The 18,221-nt window shown below is 35.2% G+C and overlaps 3 protein-coding genes and 1 non-coding gene across 4 annotated transcripts; 2 read left to right on the forward strand and 2 right to left on the reverse strand.

Annotated features, from left to right (window-relative positions):
* Window positions 1-2,240: 2,240 nt before the first annotated feature.
* Window positions 2,241-4,839, forward strand: GAE4 (UDP-D-glucuronate 4-epimerase 4). The gene is made up of 2 exons (XM_022291460.2): window positions 2,241-4,030; window positions 4,433-4,839. The coding sequence occupies exon 1, from the start codon at window positions 2,708-2,710 to the stop codon at window positions 4,004-4,006; it is 1,299 nt and encodes a 432-aa protein (XP_022147152.1). The 5' UTR covers window positions 2,241-2,707; the 3' UTR covers window positions 4,007-4,030; window positions 4,433-4,839.
* Window positions 4,840-6,518: 1,679 nt separating this feature from the next.
* On the forward strand, window positions 6,519-6,638 carry LOC148211135 (U5 spliceosomal RNA). The gene has a single exon (XR_015791091.1). It is a non-coding gene; the product is annotated as a U5 spliceosomal RNA (small nuclear RNA).
* Window positions 6,639-7,714: 1,076 nt separating this feature from the next.
* Window positions 7,715-10,689, reverse strand: LOC111015976 (polyphosphatidylinositol phosphatase). The gene is made up of 7 exons (XM_022291190.2): window positions 10,491-10,689; window positions 10,280-10,402; window positions 9,656-9,873; window positions 9,086-9,229; window positions 8,638-8,855; window positions 8,081-8,339; window positions 7,715-7,991 (listed from the first exon to the last, which is right to left on the reverse strand). Exons 1-7 carry the CDS (start codon window positions 10,564-10,566, stop codon window positions 7,863-7,865), a joined length of 1,167 nt encoding a protein of 388 aa, XP_022146882.1. The 5' UTR covers window positions 10,567-10,689; the 3' UTR covers window positions 7,715-7,862.
* Window positions 10,690-11,374: 685 nt separating this feature from the next.
* On the reverse strand, window positions 11,375-14,353 carry EMB1067 (RNA 2'-phosphotransferase, Tpt1 / KptA family). Its single transcript, XM_022291393.2, has 8 exons — window positions 14,155-14,353; window positions 13,920-14,033; window positions 13,183-13,330; window positions 12,974-13,063; window positions 12,532-12,586; window positions 12,192-12,314; window positions 12,038-12,094; window positions 11,375-11,920 (listed from the first exon to the last, which is right to left on the reverse strand). The coding sequence occupies exons 1-8, from the start codon at window positions 14,319-14,321 to the stop codon at window positions 11,796-11,798; spliced, it is 879 nt and encodes a 292-aa protein (XP_022147085.1). The 5' UTR covers window positions 14,322-14,353; the 3' UTR covers window positions 11,375-11,795.
* Between the last annotated feature and the right edge of the window lie 3,868 nt (window positions 14,354-18,221).

Consider the following 18,221-nt stretch of genomic DNA (forward strand, 5'->3'; position numbering starts at 1 on the left):
GGTTCGATCTCAAGTTCGAATCTTCTGATGAGTTTAATACAAAAAAATCTTGATGTCTCTTGGGTTCGGCCTTGAGGCGGGCGCGAGTGCTCTTTGGTATGGTGACTCTCGGTTGTAAAAAAAAAGGTAAAAGGCTCTGAGAAAATGAGAGTTTTTAGAAGGCAAGTTTTGAGTTTGTGTTTTCGTGTGAAAAACAAGGGATGTGATCCTCATTAATGGTGAAGTTTCAGGGTTGTGAAGTTTCGGGGTTGTGCTTTTCTTAGAGATGCTGTTATTCACTCACAAAATCTCATGATGAAGAAAGGCTTCAGCTCATAAACATAATAATTAGAAGTGTGAGATACAAATTATGAAGAGTTGTAAAGAATGAAGATGCTGTTTTTTTGCCTTCATTTGAAGCTTGCTTTGCACCGCCATTGAAATAGGATCTCTTTCTTTCACATGAGTTTGTCCCCCATGGATTATCCATGGCATTAACTCATTGCTGAGCTCTCTCTCTCTCTCTCTCTCTAGAGAGTAGAAAGAGGAGAGAGATTTTGAATTTTCCCACGTTGAAGAAAACTAAATCCAGCTAATAAACATGTTGGATCTTTCTGTACGTCGATTATTACCAGGAAAATATATGAGCCACAAATTTCCACACATGAATAAAATATCTCTTCCTCCATGTCAGAGAGAGAGAGCTCAAAAAATGGTCTCCTTCTCTCTCTCTCTCTCTCTCACAACTTTGGCAAAAAAATGAGAGGAGGGAGAGAGAGCTCAAAAGGGTCTCTCTGTAAAAACTTTGACCAAAAACTATGAAATCTCTCTCTATCAATTTTGGGCAAAAACAATGAGAAGGAAGAGAGGGAAACCTCCATTGTTCTTGACAGTCGTTATCATGAATCATCCATTCCCAAAGTTCCATTTCTTTTTTTAAGAGACAAAAATTGCATTAACCAATTAAAATGAATATTTTTTACAGTTCTTTGTTTTTTTTTTTTAAATATGAAACTTTAATTTTCTACTTGTCTAATTCAACGGGATGTTGATGGCGGGAAAGGAAATTTTGCAGGAATTGGGGATCATGAATCATCATAGGGATCGGGTTCTTCATCAGAATTTTGTCTTTGTTTATTCTTTTATTTTTAAAATTATTTCTCAATTAAACATTTTTCTAAGGAATTTTTTAATTAATTAATTAATTTTTTAATTATAAAACTTTATTTACATGGTCTAATCCTCTAGTATATATTTGGTATTTATAAAATAATATGGTTTTTTTTAGTATAGGAAAATATAGAGGGAATAATAACATTTTTTTAGTGTATATATATAAAAGCGAGGCAGAGTGGAGAATAGGGACGGAATGCATTCCTCATCTTTGTCCCCATTGAGGTGACGGGAAAAAACTTTCTCCATCTTCCCTCCATAGAGAATTTAGACGTAGATGCACCCCGCAGGACCTCATCTCTACGGGAAAAGCGAACATCCCTATTCAACGATGGTCCGTAGAAGACGTGTGCTGTTTATGTTTTTTTTTTTTTTTACTCCAAAGAAAAAATTGAAAGATCCAATGAGAAAAGCCTCGTGGGTTTTAATAAAGAGAGTACATTGAACGGTGAAAATTTAGGACTTGAAAAAAGAGCCATTAAATCCATCTTAAAGTCATTCATAGACAACAAGATCTCTTCTGTTAAAAGCTTCCAATTTTGTTCCAATTCCAAAGTCGACTCCTCGTGGGGGAATTTAGTGACTATTCTGCCCCGTTTTAGGGACTCCCCGATATTTTGTTTTAGTCACTAAATTTTACACAAAAAAAATTATTCCATTCAACAAAAATATAAATCCATTTTAAAAGTAATACTTAACTTACTACATGATTGAAAAAAATGATCAACCATGATCGAAAAGATTTTTTTTTATAAAAATTGAGAGAATAAATCATATATTTAAAAGTTTAAGAATCAAAATCAAGGTCCGAAACTTCGTAAATCGTTGAAAAAAGGACAATTTTCTTGTCATTCTTCTGAATGATTGGAAAAATGAAAAACTCCTATCTAAGTATATCATCAAAATTCCACCCCAAGTGAAGAAATCTCTAATTTAATAGCAATCCTTAAAAAAAGGGGCAAAAAATGTGAGATTTTTGAGAAGGGAAATGCCAAATGGGATCCCAAATTCAAGGCCATCCCAACAAATTCAACTGAAAGTTCATAAATGGAAAATGGTTATTTTTCCTTGTTCCCCTGATTTTGAGAGGGAAAAGAGGAAGAAAAAAAAAACCCAAAAAAATTCTCTTGTTTTTCAACCCCCTTTAAGCACAATTTCTTTCTTGATCTTCCATTGTTCAAACGTTAAAAGCTGTTTCTTCCATTAGTCAACAATGGTTAATCGTAAATGATCTTCCCCCATTCTCTCTCTCTCTCTCTCTCTATCTCTGCGGCTATAAACCCAAAAACAAGAGACCTCACCGCCAAATCTTCCTCCAAGAAACCAGAAGATTCTCCCATTGAAAAGTGGTGGAAGAACAAAGGCGACCCACTTCCCCTTTTTCCCTTATCCTCAGCCCCACCGTCGATGCCGGAAGATTTTCGTCGGACCAGTTGCAGAAACCCTAGCCATTTGAGTTTTTGATTACTCCCATTTTCGAGTTTTCTGTTGAAAGCCGAGGGAAATTGAATCTGGGTGCGTCGATTTTCCCACATTTTCCCGAGGAAAAAGAAAAATGTCCCATCTCGATAACATTCCTTCGACTCCGGGGAAGTTTAAGATGGAGAAATCGCCGTACATTCACAGACTCCGGTGGCATTCTTCGCTCACGAAGCTCACATTCTGGTCCTTGGTCTTCCTCGGCTCGATCTTGATCTTCTTCTTCCGATCGCCGTCGTCGTCGCCGCTCTCGTCCGATCCTTCCCGCCGATCGCTCAGCACCTACGATTGGGGCGGACCCGCTTGGGAGAAACGCGTCCGCAACTCCGCCCGAGTCCGCTCTCGCAATGGGATTTCCGTCCTCGTCACCGGCGCCGCCGGATTCGTCGGAACCCATGTCTCGGTGGCGCTGAAGCGCCGCGGCGATGGCGTGCTCGGCCTGGACAATTTCAACAACTACTACGAGCAATCCCTAAAACGCGCCCGCCAAGCCCTTTTGGAGCGCACCGGCGTGTTCGTCGTTGAAGGAGATATCAACGATTCGGCTCTGTTGAAGAAGCTTTTTGAAGTGGTTCCGTTCACCCATGTGATGCATTTGGCCGCTCAGGCCGGCGTCAGGTACGCCATGGAAAATCCAAGCTCTTATGTCCATAGCAACATTGCTGGTCTTGTTAGTCTTTTGGAAGTCTGTAAATCTGCAAATCCACAGCCTGCAATTGTTTGGGCATCTTCTAGCTCGGTTTATGGATTGAATACTAAAGTACCCTTCTCGGAAAAGGACCGAACCGATCAACCGGCGAGTCTTTACGCGGCGACAAAGAAGGCCGGAGAAGAAATTGCACATACTTATAATCATATCTATGGACTTTCATTAACAGGGCTGCGGTTCTTCACTGTTTATGGACCTTGGGGAAGGCCTGACATGGCTTATTTCTTCTTCACTAGAGATATCTTGAAGGGGAAGTCAATTCCCATCTTTGAAGGAGCTGATCATGGCACAGTGGCTAGAGATTTCACCTACATTGATGACATTGTTAAGGGTTGTTTGGCAGCTTTGGACACTTCTGAGAAGAGCACTGGCAGTGGGGGGAAGAAGAAAGGACCGGCACAGCTTCGGGTTTTCAATTTGGGGAATACGTCCCCGGTACCGGTTAAGGATCTTGTGAGCATTTTGGAAAAGCTCTTGAAGACGAAGGCAAAGAGGAACATTATGAAGTTGCCAAGGAATGGGGATGTTCAGTTTACTCATGCCAATATCAGCTATGCTCAGAGGGAACTTGGATACAAGCCAACGACGGATCTGCAGACTGGGTTGAAGAAGTTCGTCCGGTGGTATCTGAATTATTATTCGCAAGGGAAGAAGGCTGCTGGCTAGCGGGATTGTTCGGGCGTTTACACGGTAGGCTACTTTGATTCTTGTTCATTATGATTCGTATGATTGGTTGGTTTGACGTTTCTATGTTCATTGCTATGATTGTCTTTCAATTTATATTAATGGAATGACATACAAAGGAGGAACCTTTTACTACTCCCATCAATGAAGTTTTTGTCGTTCGATCAATATTGCTTACCGAGAACTTCGAAAGCTATTATTCGAAGAAGAAGTCGAAGCAAATCCTTTCCCCTTTTGTTGACTGAATGTAATTGTTGTAGCTCTTCACAATTGTAGAATTTTTATGACTGATAAAGCCATCTCATGATTTGTGGACCTGTATCAATGCTGTGCAACTTAATAAAAATAGCACACAATAGTTTCTATGTCCCTCTTTTGCTGAGTGATGATTAACTGAATTCTTGCTAGATTCTTTGTTGGTTCATCTTTACGCTGCTTTGGATCCCTCGGGTGCGAGCTTTTTGATGAAACGTGGTTGGTTCCCGTGTGTACCGTGTTTTTCCGATGAAACTAACATAACTTTAACGGCTCTAAAAAGCCTACATTGTCAAAACCTTGTTTCTGAAACGTTGGAAAAGTTCTCCTTTCTATGCTCTCAATGTTGGTTCTGAGTTATCTTGGCGCTGCACATGATTCCTTTTGGAAGGTAGGTTTGTTTAGCATTTCGTTAATGACGGTTTTTGTACGTTTTCGGGTAAACTTTTTGTGCTGAAGTTAGAATGGCAGTTCAAGGTTTAGAAGATGTTTATTTATTTTAATCTGTTTCGTGATGAACCTTAATGAATGAATTATGAACTGCTTGAGATGGGAGGATATTTTTAGTTTGATGCTTTCTTTCTACTACTTTCTTGAATGGGTCTAAGTTTGATAAAATTTGAAGCAAAAGATACGAGATCTTTTCGAATGTCGAGATACTCAACGGTTGAGGCATTAGTAGTAGCTTTCTCAATAGGTCGAAAGTTCGAGTCTCCAACCGTGCAACAAAAACAGCTTACAAGTAAAAAGAGTGAATTGGAATTAAAGTTTATCTTCGTTCCACCACATAAGTTGTTTGATCCAAAATTTTGACGTTTAAAATTTGAAATTTCAAAGTCTAAAATCTGACAAAACGCGAGTTTCTTTGTTCATCATTGAATGAAGAGGATTCTTATCTTTGAAGAAGCTTACAAGATGCTCCTCCTAAAGCTTTTGGAGCTATTTAAAATGTCAAGTCTTTGCTTTTCGATAAATGCGATTGATTAGAAATTAAGTATAGAGGTTGAAAGATTGATTATCTAAAATTACTATTTTATCCATTGACTACTTGCTTTTTTGTTTAAATTATTTATTCATAGCATAGGGGTTCAAAGTCCTATTGGTGAAGAATTTTGTAGCTTTGGAATTAAATGATATGAAAATTCACTTTAGAATATTCTTCTCTTGGTGGTTATTGCTTTTGTTGAATTAATGTATTAATTGAAGCTATATGTTATAAGACGGCCATTTTAAAGTCTAATTAATAACTTCAACTACTTGATTAACGTGACCATTAATTTCATGATTAAATGCTAACTCCTTAAATTTTCTTTACATTAATAAAAATTTATGGCGTGTTTAATAATTTGTTTGTCTTTTTCAAAAAGAACTTAACTAATCATTTGATAGGGTTTCTTATTTGGAGAAAAGAAAGGTTTATCAAACCACTTTTATGAACAAAACATGTTTCTATTTTTACAAAAATTGATTAAATTCTGAAACATTTTTAAATAATATATTAATTTTTTTTATTATAGTACTAAAAAAAATCAATTATCAATTCCTTTGATTACAGTTTTCTAATTCCCAAAATCATTAACCTAAACTAATCTAGTATGTATGATAGAAAATAAATATTAAAAAAAAGATTTAAAATTTAGGTTAAGTTACAAGTTTGGTCCCAACTCTCTAATGTGTAAATAAACTCTCAATATTTATTGATTTGATATTAAAAAAAAAAGTCATAAATTTATTAGACACAAAATTAAAAGCTTTAAATACTTATTAGACATAAAATTTAATTCTATGTCTAATAGATCCGTCAATTTAAAAAATTTTCAAATACACCATAGAGCTTATTAGACACAAAATTTGAAGTTCAAATTCAACGACTTATTAAACAGTTTTAAGTTCATAAACTTGCCCAACACAAAATTGAACCTTTAAATTTTTATTAGACATTTTTTTCCTAGACTAAATTTGTAATTCAATCTAAATTTTGAAACCTAACTTGCACCGGTGGTAAAAAGTCAAGCATATGGAATTTGATCTCAACGGTCAGATGACGGATTATGAGGAACATCAGACGCATCGACGATTAAGGAAAGAGGAGTGGGAGGTGGCCCACGGGTAGTACCGTAGACGCGCACACAGGGTAGCGAAATTGAGCTTCTCAGAAATCCCACATCGATAAGAGTTGGAAAGCACAAGGCAAGAGGCTTCTATAAAAGGCGAGAAAATAATGCTTTGTTCTTCACGCAGCCGCGCGGTGAGCACAGAGCGAACTATTCTTTCGCCTTTTACTAAAGAATACCGTGTGCTCGCCGCAATCAGCGGCATACGCCAATTTTTGGAAGGGTTTCCTTCTTTTGGAGGAAATCCTGCAAATAAAAGTGTCCAAAATTTTTGGGGAATTGTTTTGGTGTTCTCTTTAAGTATGTTATCAGTGTTTAATTATTTGAATATTAATTTTGCTAGTGACTCTTATCAGGTGATCCAAGTTTATGGGCCATTTTAGTGTTTTATTATTTAACAAAGATTTGATTTATTCTATATTATAGATGGCCCCCCCCCCCCCCCCCCCCCCCTGTGTCTTTTGAAATAAATCAAAAGTGATGATTTCTGGTGTTCTACTTCTATACTTCCTTATTTTGTTTCACTTTTACAAACTTATTTTATATTGTCTATGTTGATTTGACGAAATATAGTTAATATATTTTTTATTCTCAGCGAACTTCTTCTTCCAGCTTGCTTTGGTTCCCGTCTTCATGAGAGGAACCATCTTTCGTTCGATTTCTCTCATCCATATCTCTCTCGAGTATGGACGAGGAATTCCTTGTTTCAAATTCATGTAACACATTTCTCTTTCCAGATCGGAGCTAAAGATATATATTGTAGATTCATCTATATTCAAATTGATCTATATTCAAATTGATCTATATTCAACCTCTATTTTTATAGAGTACAATTTTATACACTTCAATAACAATAATAGATAGTATGGAGATTCTTTAGTGACAGCTAGAGTGAAGTTTGTTGGAAAAGAAGAGGAAGGAAAAAATGAAAGGAGATAGAAAGTCCAATCAAAAAATATATATATATTACTTAGAACCCAGCGTTCCTTCTGAAACTTCAAGACCAAATATCTATTCAAACTTTGAGACTAAAGATGTATTTTACACTAAATTTTAAATTTAATATTTTATGGTATATGAAAATAAGATCTAAGATTGAATATTTAGACCATCGTAAGTAGCTAAAGGCAAATGCATATGCCTAAAGTAAAGAGAATGAAATGGCAAGAAAAGAAGTTTCCTTTATCTCAAAGCTGAAAACCTAAGATTCTATTCTTTTTCTCTGCTTTTTTCCTCAATGGGGACGTATATTTTGATGCTTGTCGATGTACAAGTATGAAAGTGAAGTTCAAACTAATTTATAGGTCCAAGATTTGTCATCTGAATAATCAATCTTTTCTATAATTTTTTTTTTCTAGGAAAAAATACAGATCAGTTGGGGATTCCCACGAATGGATTTGGAGGCTAACAAAAGAAAGCAAACAATTATGACTCCTGTTTTCTGTGTAAAATACAGCTCTAACCTTAGTTTAAAAATCATACTTTGTTCGTCCACTACTTAAAATAAGGCACAACATGTCTGAGATGTTGGAAGAAGATCTAAAGAAGTTCCAAGATTCGAGCATAAGGCGTTTCCTCGATCCTTTGAAATGAACAACCTGCATTTCGTGAAGAACATTATGAACATTAGAGCCAAAATTCCATCTAATTTCAAGCTAAATTGTTGGTTTCTCAGGTAGTATGATACCTTAACATTCAAGGGCATGCCATGGAATTGACCTGCACCCTCTGGCGGCGTCCAGTTGTACAATGCACACGGTAGAAAAAGTACCGAAGCGCCGTTAATTTCTTCCACGAAGGTTTCTGCTTTACTGAATTTCCTTGCATCAAATGAAGGATTTGACCTTACAACCCAAGCAAGAGCTAATTGATCTCCAAGCATTCGTGACGCTTTCATGAATTTTGAACTGTATATCCTCAGTACTTCTTGGAGAAAAGCCTTCGCCCTGCATAATCGCGTATGATCTAAAATCACCACGGAACGTGACAACTCAAACAAAACTGACTCTTCAGTAGAAAATCCATAATCAGCTTTCCGAATGGGGACGGATTGTGAATAGAGCTAAGACTTCCTGGCCCAACCCTTGATTTAATCGACTAAAAATTATGAAACTTTTGTGGAAAACTCCTTCCCTTGACTCGACTCGACTTGAATCATTGGGTCACACATTGGTATCTAGTCCTTAGAACTATCACACTCAATAAAATGGCTCAGAGAGCAGATAGATAGTGCATCACACGTACCTTAGAATCCCATCCTCAGTACCTCTCACAGCTATAAACCCTGAATTCAGAGGCTGTGCTTTGTTATTTCTAAAAGTGAGGGCCAGATGAAACTTTGGACACTGACGAAATATTTCTCCTAAATCACCAACCACCGCCATGTCCGAGTCTGTGAAGATGTAATGATAAGTATGTCTTGGAACCTGTCGTTGTTCCTCAAGTCTTGCATCTAGATACCTCTGCATGATTGCATAAACTTCAGCAAGTACAAGTAGTATTATCAAAATATGTTATCTTCACAATCATCAAGAACGAATCGCTAGTTAGCGTTCAGATATAATATAGAGCCTTGGCTCCATATTACGTGCTTTTCCAGATCTTATTATACAAAGCAAATTATTATCAAGGAAAAAACTTCATAACTCCAGTAGAAATATTCTACCTATATGTTAATGAGATGTGCTCTTACAATGTAAGACCTGATTCTTTGAAGCATCAATGTGTCTCGTGAATATTCACCCTGTATTGGATACACAGTTACTCTATTTCTGCGCACCGGTAGATCTGAAGCTGGATCAGTTAAAATCACTACCTCACTCAGAGGCATTGAAACCTGCAATTTTGTTAGATATGTTTAGTTGAAGGAATTGTGTAGTCCCTCCGCAATGAGAAGCACTACGATAGAAAGTCCCAAATGCCCCCTAAAAAAGACAAGCCTAACGCATAAGGAGGCTAAACGAAAACCTATACTATAGATGCAAATATGGACTCCAGTTGATAAAGAACTAGAAGTAAAAGGCAACTATAGAACTCCTAAGAAACAAACATAACACCAATGAGTCTAGCTAAAAATCAAACCTCCCCCAAAGACGCCCATCGCCTCTAAAAACTACCATATTCCTCTAAAGTCGAATACTCCATGAAACTACTAAAAAAATTGCACACCAAAGAGCTACTTTCTTATTCCAAAACAGTAGGTGAAACAAGACCTTCAACAATTGAAACCAAATTTGTTGGAAAAATATCAGCATGTCAATACCCGAATGAAGTTAATGAAGACATTCAAAATAGCCATCGATCTCTCCACTTTACTGTACGAAGCATCCCCAACTTTAACAATGTCAGATGATCTGCCAACCGCTTTCGAATCCAGTGAAGCATTATAAATGGTAAAGACAGTTACAAAGTGAATGTTGTCCCCAGAATTGGCCGAATGAGATGTAGTAGGTAGATGTGTATTGTTAAGTGCTTTGGTGCCTGCAAAAAATTGAGGTGCAGAATTCAGAACCCACAGATCTGAGTAACAAAAAGTTTGAGGCAGCCACAGGGCTAACATCTAGGTTTTAACAACGGTTCTTGCGTCTGTATACCATATCAACACACGAATTATAGAGTCCCAAATTGCAAAGAGGAAGCTATCACGAAACCAATTGCGCATTTCAACTATCATATGCAGTAAAGGAATGACACAATTAGCCTAAAACTAAAGCACGATATCAAATTTCCAAGCAAAATCCAGTTCTACGTGGACAAAGCATACAATCTCACCAGTTCGCTAGCCAGAAGCCGTATTTCAACGAAGTAATGATCCCAGTGAATGTGAATGAATGGGAATCTCCAAGATTTAATGCAATTAAATTATACAAATCGTGAAAATAAGAACCTGAGCATTGCAAGCGATCGGCGTAGCCTTGGCCGGCGGCAGGCCCAAGAACTAAATGGTCGAATTTCTTGGTTCGTTTGTTGGGCTGATCTTGCGAGGTTAGGCCATGATGCAATTCTAAAACTGAATCAAAAATTTAAAATTAGATGGATTGACAAGAAATGGGCAGATTCTCGACGGAATATGAGAGATTCAGCGGCGTGAAACTGACCGGAGAGGAGATGAGGAATGAAGAAAACGAGGGGAAGGAAGAAGAGAAAACGACGCCGTTCGCTGCAAATTCTCATGCTGGACAGGCTCCGTAGACGGCGCACTCCTCCGCTTATGGATCGGTATTGGCCGCCATTTTTCTGTTTCTTTTTCCTTTTTTCTCCTCAAAAAATTTCAATTTTTTTTATTAGGGATAAGTTTTCAATTTGGCCCAAATCTTGTAAGAGACTGAATTTTATATGATTTATTAGTTGTTATATTTAAGATGTTAAAATTTTATTGGCGAAAGCGAGTCTAGTAGTTTGTGGGTTCGAATCCCACTCCCACATTGAAATTATCAATCTTTTGTCAATCTTAACATTCTAAACCATATCACTATATGAAATTTTCTTCTTTGGGGAAGTTGTATTGTTTTTTTTTTTTTTGAGAAATGGGGAAGTTGTATTGTTATTAAAGGAAACCAAAATTTTATAAAAAAATCAATACCAATAAAAACGTTAATGACACCAATACTCCAAACGAAGTCACAAAATTTGAAGAAATTCATTTGATAAATATTCTCATAGTATTATCAACATTTTATGCAGTTCTAACACTTCACGACATTTTTAACATGTCGTCAATGTTTCCACACATTTTGAGGGAAAAAAAGTCAATTTGAACTACGGTCGAATCTTCCCGTCTACAAAAATGTCGAAAATTTCGACACGTCTCGAGTACACATAATTCAATGACTAGAATTGGTCATCAATGATAAACTGTGAATATCATCAAGAAACAAATAAAGTCATATCTTTTGAAAAATATTCACCAAAAAATTAATGATCTAATGAGTAGAAACTCATCAACCATAGAAAAAGAAAGTGAACAATGTCAAAGAGAATAGAAAGCTAAACCTTCCAACCACCATCGAAACATATCAAATAATGAGCTAAGATACAAATGAAGGTCTTTAACACTCAACTTACCACTCAACTAGTTCGACATATATTTTCGACTAAAAGATTAGAAGTTCAAATAGCATATTGAACTAGAGAAAAAGAGGATGTATACAATAAGAATGGTTGGTAATGCCCTTCACCGACGGAGACAAATTGAATTGTTTGGCGGCCGCGTTAAATGCAAATATTCCCTAAGTTCCAAATTCAGATGAAACTTGTGCCATAAAAGTTAGCATAGGGCAATCTGGCTCAAATTGAAGCAGAAGTTCCATAGTCAGGTCCTTCAGCCTAAAACATATCTTGTTTCGCTCTACACATAATTCAATATTTTCAAGAATTAATCATGTACCAGTTGATCCACAGGCTCAAAATGGAATAGGTTGTCGACTTGGCCACGATTCAATTTTTTGGAAGTATTTTACTGCCACGACCCCGTCGAAACCTTCAGTCAGAATGACCTTGTTGTCCGAAACGTAAAGCTTCATTCCATCTGAAATATAGAATGTTTAAGCAAAAACAAGTATCAGCGATCATCACGTTTCCTTCACTTATTGTTATACCTTGATAACATCCAATGCCAAAAAGAAAAGAGAAGGTTCAACAGTACCATCTAAAGCTTTCTTGACATCAAGAAAGATTAGAACATTAACATCGCGTCTCATACCTGTCAGATTGCGAGAAGATATAGTTAAGTATCGTCTCTAAAACTGGCGTGTCACACCCGAGTCTCGGAAATGTAACAATTAGACTTTTAAACTTACCACTGATTACCTCCCCATCAGTAGGCAAACCACACGAGAAGTGAACATGCAATCTTTTCATGCGTTTCAAACCAGATTCCAGAATCGATTCCAAATTCTTCTTATAAGAACCATGTACACATACTGCACATCATGGAGTGAGGAAGAGAAAGAAAGCGATTAATTGAATAACAAAAATAAAAGTTTAAAATGCATTGATAATCACATGCACATCAAATTTCTTATCAAAAAACATCATGCACATCAAAAGGAGAGGAGAATTTAAGAGGAGACAGAGAGAAAGAGGTTATTAATAATATGTGAAAAAGTAGAAAAGTTTAACGACATCGTGTCATAGTACCTGGAACCTCCTCGGCCGAAAGAATTGGTCTTAATAAACTTTCAGTTTCAACCACCTGCCAAGGATGTGTTTTCCATTTATGACGGATTAGACGAAATACTCAATCTAGTTGCATTATCACAATCTTAAGGAGGATGATTTTATCTGGAAACAGATTATGGAATGGGGTGGGGAAGCCTGATATAAATAACCCTATATAGCCAACAATTTACCAATCTGACAAGGCTGAGTGATCGTCACAAAATAAAGAAACAATAGAAAACAAAGAGAAATGGATTTTTCATTATATAGATAAGTCAAAGTTGAAAAGCATCAAGTGCATTTAAGCCAGCGTGAAACAATCAACAATTTGAAATCAATCAGCTTGATTGATTTACAGTCCCCAACATTTTCTGAAAGGCTAAGAGTAATATTTTAAATGTTCTATAAATAAAGATAATACCGTGACCGTATGGCCTTGGTTTGCTCGAATTAATAGCTCTCCATTCTCTTCCAGGAGGCCGAAACGCTGCTTATTATCCTTCCTAACGGCCTGGAATTGTAAAAGAAGCAACTATTCATCGGTGCTACATGCTTACAGAAACAAAACTGATTGATTCTACGAAATAAAGTGACGCCAAAGCAAGTAATGAAGAAAATTATTCAACTAACCTCCCTTATGTCATCAATTGTGTGCGATCTAAGTGGGATATTGGCAAATGTTTTCAAATTAAGCTTAAGCAAGTCCTGAACCTTGACATATCCATCACTCCTCATATTCAAGTTTAACTCGGAAGCCATATGGCGCAAGATGCGTGTCCTGAAGTTCATTAAAAAGGGAAATCAATCAATCAAAAAGGAACCATATAACAGTAAAAGCGAATCTTATGTGCATAACTTATCCTTCCTCTCAAACACCTCCTTGGGCTTATTCATTCTTCAGCAGTCACAGTAAACTATAGGAACATTCACAACAACTCAGCTCGATGTTAATAAACCACGAAAAATTAGAAAGATATAGTATCAACTGGGAACACTCATTCATTCCTTCAAATTTGAACTAATACATAAAGACCAAAAGACAATATTCTATTCCATTTGAAAATTTCCCAAGCTTATGCGTGCATTACTGATGAAGTTACATTTGATTTAAGGTTTCAATTTAGACTTCGATCTTCCTATTCCGCTTTTCCCCGCCAGGAAGTGTTGAAGAGAAAAAGAAGAAAATATCAAAATTCTAGGCAATCATCGAGATTCAACTTCGTGAATCACGAATTGTAAATGCAGTTTGTTCTCACAATAAGAGAGAAACTACACAAACTTCCATAGGTTCAATAAGCAACATGTTTGACAATTAATCCGCGACAATCAAAACCTAAACAAGATACCAATAGACGAGATATGCTTACAAGAGTCTACCAAGGGCGTCAATTTTGTCTTTACCAGAGCCACCGCCTCCTCCGCCGCGCCCTCGCGTTCTTTCTCTGTCATTTGTCATGTCCAAACCTCGTCCTCTTCCACCACTAATCGAAAAAAATCGAAACCAAAGAACATAATCAATAACAACATCTAGAATTTCAACAAAAACATTCAAATTCCTAATATAAAAAAACAAAACGATGATACTGAACGAGCAGAATTAACCTTTTACTGGAATGGGCAAAAGAAGCGAAGGAGGAGGTATTGGGATTATCCATGGAAAATACAGCGGGAGGGATGGGCAGGGGAATTGGAGTGATGAGGACACGTGGAAGCAGTAGAGGACGGTAGCGCAGAATTTTGATGCCGCAGTTGGTAACACAAGCCCACATCCTGAAGGGAAAAAAGGTTGAAGACGACGGTGGCCTTGCCTTTGCGATCGCATGCTATTGCGGTGTAAAATTGTGCCATGGTAGGAGATAATATCAGACGTACACGTGGCTTATAACTCCATCAAACGGTTACCAACCCACTTGGTGGGGCCCACTGTATACCGGATGCCGACATGTCGACTTCTGAATTGCTATATTAAGTTCTATCTATGAATAACTTGAAGGGACAACCCGACCCGACCCGATCGGGTGGGGATTTTCCAACCCAACCCAATTCAAGGTTTAATCAATCCAACCCTAGTTATTTGGCAGCAGAACCCTTTTTTTTCCTTTTTCTGTCGCCAATATTTTCTAATAAATTATTTGCGTCCTTGTCCTTAGTTTTTTAGTTCGTAAATTTTTTATTTTAGACTTCTCATTTTCTCAGAATTAGCTCTAAACTCGGAACAATGGTGAAACTGCTGTTTTGTTTAGACTTAAAAAAGTGAATCTGACTTATATTTTGATTTAATCCATTTGTAAATAAATATTTTTTAAATACTTTTTATATAATTAGATTAAATTAAAATATTTAGGTGGTTATTTATAAGTTATTTATTATTTTTTAGTATAATACGTGGGAGTGGAGATTCTAACTCACGATCTCTTCGTCGGAAATAGGTGTCTTAACCAATTGAGTTATGCTCATGTCAAAGTTATTTTAATCACTCTTTGTTTGATTGTACTATATCTAAACGTGATTCTACAATGGCCAAATTACCATTAAAGTGAATCTAAAATGATTCCCGATCAATCATCTTAAAATTCTTTTTTGGTATAATCAATGTTAAAGTGATTCTTGAAGAAAGGATTATAAACTGATTTAATTATTTCAAAAGTGATTCTTATAGGTTATCAAACACTCTAGATTTTAAGAAAGAAAAAAATTTATGCCGGAATTACTAACCAAGTTAATCCAGACACATTCTTTGTATAGTGTTACTATGGTTGATGCAAGATTTTGAAGGAGGTGAAGGTGATTCGAGGTGGATATCCAATCAACCGAGGTGATGACCTGCAAACAGAACCTTGTATGATGTGGTACTCGACCACACATACACTCCAAAGTCTAGGTCAATACTTAGTCTGAACTGGTGTGTCGAGCCAAACTTAGTTAATTTGCATAGCCACACATACACTCCAAAGCGTATCTTACTAAGGAATATCCTTGTCTTTTATAGGAGAACTTTTGGAAACGTTGTTCTATCATTTCAGTGTTTCGTACCTAGTGTTCAATAGATTTTATCCCAACGACATCTATGTTTTCAAGTCAGTACCAAGTTAGACTTTCACTAGATCAATCAATGGTAACTTTGTCTGGCTCATCTCATCTTTTCGACCTATCCGAACTAAAGCTCTAATAAGTATTTCTCGACAAGAGGACCACGTGGCAAGCTAAGATTCCACCGCTAACTACTCATAAGAAACTTTTGAACTATACAATTTAACTGACATAGAAAGTATGGCTATAGTTTTTGTGTGAGTGTACAATGAGAGATTGAACATGAAAGGTTCCTAAAAAGAGCCCAAAGGGAATCTGTCCCACCCACCCACTATCTTCTTAGTGATGCTTTCACATGTTGGCATTAAGGGGCAATTTTGGTCCTAAAATTTGGAACCAGGTACAAGACAATGAATCATAAAAATTTAAAGTTCACATGAAGCTCTGTTAAAAAAAAAAAATAATAATAAATATATATATATATATATATATATATTTTTTTTTTTGGGAGGGAAAAAATAGGAAGGTTCACATGAGCTTGGGAGTGAGAAATGGGGCCAAGATGATAAAAATGGATAATGAAGATTACAAGAGAGTGGAGATAGACTGGCCACCTACTCAATCAATGAACATTGTCAATAAATTGTGGGCAACCCCCTATTATATCATATTCTAAAATTTTTTTTATTTTAAAATCTTACTAGATATCAAAATAACTTTATGATAATTTAGAATATGAAATTGAAATGATATCATATCTATAGAATCATTACTGTAAATTTTGACAAAGATTGTCATAATCATATAAAAATGTATCTATTATAATGATTTGACAAATTTAAACGCATCTATCACAAATAGTTAATTAAAAGTAGTCCGTATTTTGATAATGTGTAGGTTTCAATTAAACCAAATTATGATTTTAGTTCTTATACTTTAACTTTTTGGCTAATGTGTTTCTACTTTTTTTTTATATTAAAGTTAACCAAACATCTCTACAGTTAATGAAATGTCATAAAGATTCATTGTAAAAGTTATTAATTTATAGGCATAGTACATAAACTTGAGATGTAACATTTATGTCTAAGCGATATGGTCGTTTGGCAAATCAAATTGGTTAAAAATGATTGGGGTGAGTTTTAAGACATTGTTTCGATTGAAAGGCATAAAAGGGACTAGAGGGTATAGCCAATCTATTGAACTTTTTTTTTATGGTCCAGTCACCAATAATTTATCGTACTAAATTTTTTATTACTCTTTGTCAATAACTGAGATAAACTTGAAGTAAATACTTGAGATAACAATAAAAAATATTAAAAGTATATATTCAAAATTTGAAACTAATATCATATGCTTAATAGAAATATATACATCAAATTTGATTAAAAATAGAAAGAAAAAAACAACTGTATTTTGTTACAAAATATTTATACATTATTTAAAACATGCTCCTAAAAATAAGAGGAGAAAAAAAACATAGAGAGAGACACAAATAACAATAACAAAATTGATATTAAAAAAAAAAAAAAAGAATAGACCAAAAGCGGACAGAAGATAAGGGGGAGGGATGGCACAAAGCTATGGGATGGGCTACTAGCCATAGCCATAACTAAAGTTTAAATGTAATTTTATATTAACTTTATATTTTCATTTATTCGATGAGCACAAGTCTGAATTGAAAAGTATTTGAAATATCATACAATTTTTTTTAAAAAAAAAAACCCTCGTATAATGGGTGAAGTGTCATATTTAAAAAAAATGAAAAAAATAAAATATTTATTAAGGGTCTATTTAGTACGTTTTCGTTTCCAATTTTGGTAAGAAATCTAAACATTTGACAACTATTTATCTTTCTTATTTCTCGTGCCAACAAAAACAAATTTCTTATTTTTTTGTTCCAATTTTCAATTTGTTCCAAAAAGTAAAAAAATTTGTTGGGTCGTTTTTGCATACTTTATTGCATTAAAAAGTGTTGGATCATGCAATTCTTTTTTTTTCTATTATAAAAAAGGTAGAAACAATAAACGAAAACGTTATCAAACAAGTCCTAAATGATTAATAAAAAGACATTCAACGTTAAATTTATGATGAAAATCTTGAAGAGTATATTTCAGTTTATTTTATGTATTTTGTTAGAAAACTTAACAAATTTATTCATATTTGTTTTCAATAAATAAGTTTTTTTAGTATAATTTTCTAGGATAGCTTTTGTGCAGACTTCGATCCTCATGAAACAACCGTTTTACTCTACTACATTTTATTGCCAAAGGAAATATATTAGGTAATGAACCGTCATCATGATTTTGAACATTGAAGGCATTCTCCTTGAATCTTTTTGATTTACCTTAGCTCATTTCTACCCATGACTCAACTAATAAATAAGTTTGTTTATTTATAATTTTTGTTATATAATTTACTTTTAAAATTTTAGAAATTACTTTTCTTTTTCTTTTTTGGCTTGAAAGTTATTAAGAATTAGAAAAGTATTCATTGAAACGCCAAAAGCAAATAAAAATTTTTTTTTTTGGAAAAGAGACTTGTTTCTTAATTAGAAAATATAAATAAATTTATTATCAGCCAAATCTAAACTATAAGGTTAAAATAAACTACAACAACTATTAATTAAAATTTAAAAATTT

The sequence above is a fragment of the Momordica charantia genome (assembly GCF_013281855.1).
Source record: "Momordica charantia cultivar OHB3-1 chromosome 5 unlocalized genomic scaffold, Mcharantia_2.0 BLBB01000005.1, whole genome shotgun sequence".
NCBI classification, from domain to species: domain Eukaryota; kingdom Viridiplantae; phylum Streptophyta; class Magnoliopsida; order Cucurbitales; family Cucurbitaceae; genus Momordica; species Momordica charantia.